The sequence below is a fragment of the Austrofundulus limnaeus genome, unplaced genomic scaffold (genome assembly GCF_001266775.1).
Source record: "Austrofundulus limnaeus strain Quisiro unplaced genomic scaffold, Austrofundulus_limnaeus-1.0 Scaffold11, whole genome shotgun sequence".
NCBI classification, from domain to species: Eukaryota; Metazoa; Chordata; class Actinopteri; order Cyprinodontiformes; family Rivulidae; genus Austrofundulus; species Austrofundulus limnaeus.
The window spans coordinates 1,983,357-1,989,695 of record NW_013952413.1 but is presented as its reverse complement, the minus strand read 5'-3'; the positions used below and the strand labels follow the sequence as shown (position 1 = coordinate 1,989,695).

Sequence of the window (6,339 nt, the reverse complement as noted above, 5' to 3'; positions counted from 1 at the left end):
GTGATTGGCTGATTAGAAATTAAGTGTTAACGAGCAGTTGGACAGGTGTACCTAATAAAGTGGCCGGTGAGTGTAAGGGATAAAAACAGAAAAAAAGCATTCTGAGACATAATCTAACAAGTTAACAAATATGAAAAATGTATACATTTTTGAGTCTCCAGTTATGCTTGTTTAATTACGTCTCAAGTCATGTGGCAATGCTGAGATTTAGTTTTGTTTTGTTTTTCCCCACCTACCTAGGCGAGATGTCACATCCTTGCCTCATGAAGGCTCCAAGGGAGAACCACAGGCTGTTGAATATGCCAAACTCGTTAGTCGATTCATTGGTCTGGATCTGCCCGTCTTCGTACTCCTCGGTGTGCCACTCATAGGGGCTGAAGCGGCTGACGAGGAACAGCACCACGCTGACGCCGATGTAGGCGAAAACAATGCACATCCAGATCTCATAGGCCAGCGGGTCCAGGAAAGAAAACACTCCAGGTTTGGATTTCTGTGGCTTCTTGATCATGATGGAGATTCCCAGTGACATGAAGGGTTTAGAGAAGTCGATCACCTCCTCTCGTACCAATGTGATGGTCAAAGGGGCCACTGCGATATCTGCTTTCTGTCAAGCAAAAGGGTGAAAGAATCAAGAGTTAGAAACCAAAGCAACACTTTAAAATTTGCCTTATGAAGATGCTGAAACTAATAAAAAAAATCCCGCAATGAAGCTTGCGATATTTCAAATAGTAGCCGGGAAAAAAATCCAAGATGGCCGCCATAGCTAATTTCAGTCAATTTTCATTATAGTGAGCTAAAATTGATACACTAGCTCTATCACAAATAGTAGCCCAAATAAAACAATTAACATGGCTGCCGTAGCTAATATCAAATGACTTAAATTCAGTCGATTTTCAACTTAATGAGCTAAAGATTAATACACTAGTAGCTGAGAGTGAGCTCTGTTAAAAATAGAAGCTGGAAAAAAATCCAAGATGGCTGCCATAGATATTTTCAAAGGGCTTTAAATCAGCCAGTGTTTCACATACGGTATTGAGCTAAAATTGGTATAAAGCCAAAATAAAAATCAAAGATGGCCACTGCAGCTAATATGCTAAATTAACCATAGCTCAGCCATTTTTTTACATATTTGCCTCAAATTTGGGCTGATAGTACAAACAGTGATCTCAAAATGACAGTACATCTTTACTACGGTCGCCAGAACCTATTTTAAGCAGCAAAAACATACAGGACTTGCACAGCTGGCAAGCCTTCTCATAWTTTTTTCCAGGAACTACTCTATTTCCATATACTTTATGTTCTGCTCTTATAAATAAATGACTAATGCGACTATAATAACACCTTCAATTAAAAATGATAACTCACCGAATAAACCAGCTCTCCCACCATTCCGTTCCAGATTTTGGTCTCTGCGTCTCTGGCTCCATACTTCCCATCCCCCACTATTTTCAGCTGGTAGTTGAAGTTGTGACAGTGCTTCGCTATCTCTGCTGCCAGATCCACACAGTAACCCTCATAGCGTTCATTGTCCGTAAACTGATCGTAATTCTTTTTAAGCATCACATATGGAGCTTCCTGAAAGGGGAAACAAAAACAAAGCTCGCTGCTTAAAAACAGTTCCAACTATGTTAATAAAAAGTGGTTTAGCACCAAGCAATATATATATATTTATAAACTGTCCATGAACTTCTTGAAGCATTAACTAATAAATAAGCCATTCTTGTTGGATAATTTTAGTGAAAACTAAAACCTCTTTTAGTGACAAAGTTGGTATTTAAAGATAAATGTTACAAAATCCAGCTGTTGTGACCTTGGTTTGTGCTTGTTTTCAATTTTAGAAAATTAGTTTGGATCTTAGTGTTTGTCCTTTTCTTATGTAAGGGCAGAGGTGGTGAGAAGAACAACAAATAAAACAGTTCATCCAGTTTTTCATTACCAAGATGGTGGTCACAATATATGTTCTGTTTTCCATTGATGACGATGAGCCRTTTGAGTCGCCATTATTGGTGAGAACCAGTTTGTCGGCTTCGTTCCAGTATCCAATCTGAAGAGGAAAAATGTGATGTTCATTAAAAACAGAATATGATGGAGCTTGAATGATCTACAGCAGTGGTGCTCAGTCCTAGTTTTCGTCGGCCACTATCCTGCATGTTTTCGTTATGTCCCTGCTCTTCAGCATATCTGCCTGCTAATCATTCATTTATCAAAAACGGGTGTGTCAGAGCAAAAAAATATCTAAGGCCTGCAGGATTTTTGGCACCATTGCTCTACATTATTTGTACTTAAAAAGGTCACACAARATATGTTTAAAAGCTCAACAACATGTAAAATCAAAATAGTATTTTTTTTTGTCAAGATGGTAAATCAAACTCTTACCTTTACTGGACCATTGCTGTTTAATTCCATTATATTCACGGAGTAATTTACTCTCTTCCCATGYTGATCAAATTGAATATTTCCTGTTAGGCCTTCCACACGCACCTGACAAACACAAGAGTTTTTTTTAATAAAGACATCATAAAACAATATTTTTCTTGTTTGTTTTTTGCACTAGTTAGGACTGCTATCATTAAAATGTTTGAGTCACAAGTAGTTGATTCAAACAGTGTTTTTGTTTCTACTGTTTTTATTGGGTAGCTAAGGAAGGCTAAGAATCCTACTGTAGTTTGTTTTTTTCTTTTTGATGCCTTCAGGTGTCTTGGTGGCCTCTTTCACTATTCTCCTTTTTGCACAGGACAGCCTGCTAGCTGTAACAGTAGATTTAAACGTCTCATATCTGATCCATTTTTTTGATGATGGATCTAGTAGAAATGCTGGGGATGTTTACCACCTTGAAATCTATATCTATCCCCACACTTGTGGGTATTTTTTAAATTCTTTTTCCCTCTGAGTTGAATAAAGGCAGTCATTTTAAAGGGGTATTTTACTTTACACTTTTTTTATTCAATAGGGACCTTCACTGAGGCTATTTTAAGAAAACGAGTCATGTGACTATGTCCGCTCGAAACTAATGCACATACAAACTCTTGTAGCCGCTCCAYTRATTTAAATGGAGCTACGCTGGTTTCGCTGTGTTTAAACTTAAATAAATTTGGGAAAACAGCATCAAACTCCACCACAAAAAAGTGTGCTAAATTACTCGTAATAGAGCCTCAGGATCCAGCCATCATCCCCACATGAAACAAGTATTTTTTGTCTCTATTCCCAAGCTAAAATGCTAGGCTAACAGCTGGATTCGAGCGATGGGACAAGCTGAATTTGAAAAAAATTACAGATTTAACACCGGACCASCTGAATCCTTTCCCTGCACTTTCTGTTGATAAACAGCTACAGTAAAACTTGTTGTTTTTACTGTAGCCTACTGCTAGCTTTACTCCTAGCATCTATGCTAGCCTCGCTCATATAGTGCACTACTCCCAGGCTCTACTGCAGTCAGTCCAGCATATAGTGATCATATTTTACTTACACAAAATCTAAACATCACCATTAAGTTTCTTTAAACGATGTGGCTCCAGTGATAAAAAAAAAACACACAGACACACACGGATAAGTTATAAGTCGACACGGTAAAAACACCAACCTTTTTAACAACTCCATTTGCTTTCAAAGTCTGGAGAAGACCAGGACCCTTGAACCCGGACATTTTTAGGGTGTATTCAGACCAGGAAAGTCCTTTGGTCCAATTGTTTGGTCCGGACCAAAAATKGACTTTTTTTTTTCGTTTGGTGCGGTTTGTATTCACATTGTGCTTTTTTGCAAACGAACTATAACTTGTAAACAAAGCCATGAGGCTGACGATCATTGCTCCCATTGGACAAAAAAAGGACGGGGGCGGGACTGAGCCACAGACCCAGAAGAAAACAAGGAAGTCCTGCATGCTGCGGTTCTGATGTGCACATTTTTGCTGATAGTACAACTGCAATAGCATTTAAAATGTCAGAAGCAGCTAATTTAACGGTGGTTCTGTGATGATTTTCTAATTTTGGATCGACATCAGTAAATGTGTCCCGCGACCCAAAGGAGACGAGGTGCTCTGCATGTTCTGACCCACAACATGCTGCCAGCAGAGCTGCTAACAGGAGACGATGAAACAGGTATGTTTTCAGTTTGTTTAGCTCAGCAACGGTGGCCTGTGAAGTCCAAAAAGGTGAATGTTTAATGCATTTGGTTCGGTTAGAGTCCGGTCTGTATTCACAGAAGAGAACTAAAGTGAACCACACCAGAGTGCGTTTGGAAACGAACCGAGACCACCTCAAAAAGCAGGTCTCGGTCCGGTTGTTTGATCCGCACCAGAGTTCGCATGAGTGTATTCACACCTGCACAAAAAGTCCGGACCAACGCTGGAAACAAACTCTGGTTCGTTTAAAGCGGAGCAAATTATCAGGTCTGAATACGACCTTAATGAACTTTGCTGTGATTCCTGAAGTCGGATGTAGAAATTTGCTCTAGAAATATCTTTTTCCGTTACGGTATTAACACTGAACCACCGGAGAATCCACTTTGATTGTCCGATCGTTTGCGAGCGCGTTGGAAACATTAATAATMTGTGTGATGTCAGGAGTGAAGGTCCCCATTGGAAAGACTCTTTAGAAACTTGACATTGATCATGGTTTAAGACTAATTTATGACAACGATAAACGCATAAATCACTCAAAGTAGTGAATACCTTTTTAATGCACTATATTTGTGTCCAAATGCAAGCTGAAACGTCAGACTCTTTCAAAGTAATTTGAGCTTTTGTGGGTGTTTGTGCGTTTTCTAAAAGAGATCTGCTGTTACTATGGCAACAAGTCTTCACTAAGAACATTTATGATGCTTGAATGCATTTTTGAATCAGAAAGTGTGAGAAGTAATATTGTTTTTTTCTATCGTTTGGAAACGGGCAGCCAGTGCTGGTTATGTTGCTGTGGACTGTGGGCCACTTTTTGTCATGAACAAATTTTAACCAATCAGATCTAAAAAAATGCTTAATAAACATATTAAAAGACCRGACTTTGTTTGATTGCATCATACTTGTGAACTGCAGCAGTAGAGGTTTGGGCTTTTACATTCTCTAACTTATCTAAAAGCAACAGCTGCTTAGTTACTTTACTTCCAACAAAAATGAAATTTGGAATTAGACATYATTTGTTTTTCATCTTGAATGAATCAGTCTCTCTTTGGTTGCAGGCGTTTCCTTTTTCAGAAAATGCAGAAGGAAAAGGCTGTTACCTGTTTCAGTGCTCGCTCAATCTCCACCCCTTGAGCCCACGGGACAGCAGGATTRGCCAGGCAGTCACCAGTGTTAGCTCTTCTGGTGAAGTCGATGCGCTGTTTGTGCAGGTATCGAAAGGCTTCGGTCATCACYTGCACAGCATCGTAGGTCAGCGCTGAGGTGTACTGCAAGGGGAAAAAAAAAGTCAAATAAAAGTTGAAACTGATTATATAAAACAAACACACCTGCCCGTTGAACATGAGTTAAACACTACGACAAATGCACAATAAACTTTTTGAAAATTTTGATCCTATTAGTCTTTTAAATTTAAAAGAATTAGTTTTCTTAATCTGTTGTGTTATACATTTTTATTTGAAATTGATTTTTAACTGGACTAAAGTGAAATGCTTCCTTCAGCTAAGACATTCAAGCGTACGATGGCAGGATGCACGGGACGGTTAAGGAACAGATTGGGGCCTCATCCACATTAATGAGGATGTTGCTCCTGTCTGGTATTGTGAAGAAGGAGCTTAGTGGAAAAGCAAAGCTCTTTATTTCCTAGTTCATATGTTTCAGCCCTCGCCTATGGTCGTGTGATGTGGATCACAACTAAAAGAARCAAGAGGCAGCTAAAATAAGCTTTYTTTACAAGGTGTYTGGGCTCAGCCTTGGAGAAAGACTGAGGAGCTCAGAATAAAGCAGCTGCTCCTCCTTGTCAGGAGTCAGCAGAGGTGGTTTGGTCTTCTGATTAGGATGCTTTCTAAGTGCATCCCTTTGAGAGTTTTTTCAGACACGTCCCATCGTAAGGAGACCTTGGTGCAGACTCAGAACTCACTGGAGGAATAATGTAYCCTTTCTGGTCTGGAATGCCATGGACTTTCCCAGAGGAAACTGGAATGTCTCACTGGGAAATGGGATGTCTGAGTTTTCCTTCTGTACATGTTGCCTCCTTGACCCAATTATGGATAAAAAGCAAAACATGGATGGATGGATGAACTTTTAAGTAGTCCTACACTGTAAAAAATAACTTGTAAGATTTACTTGAGAGAATCCTGTAAACGATTTGCCCTAACATTTGGTAAGTAAATTTAAATGCTACAAAATCATGTAATATTTACTCTCATCATTATCTAGTAAAAGTTATT

The 6,339-nt window shown here is 39.1% G+C and overlaps 1 protein-coding gene across 1 annotated transcript in view; it reads right to left on the bottom strand.

Moving 5' to 3' along the window:
• Positions 1-236: 236 nt before the first annotated feature.
• gria2b (glutamate receptor, ionotropic, AMPA 2b) overlaps positions 237-6,339 on the bottom strand; it is a gene marked incomplete at both ends in the record, with an annotated part of 50,275 nt that continues 44,172 nt past the window's right edge. Inside the window, 5 exon segments of the mRNA XM_014001981.1 lie at positions 237-604; positions 1,366-1,575; positions 1,937-2,044; positions 2,377-2,481; positions 5,212-5,379. Coding sequence (XP_013857435.1) covers positions 237-604; positions 1,366-1,575; positions 1,937-2,044; positions 2,377-2,481; positions 5,212-5,379 — 959 coding nt within the window.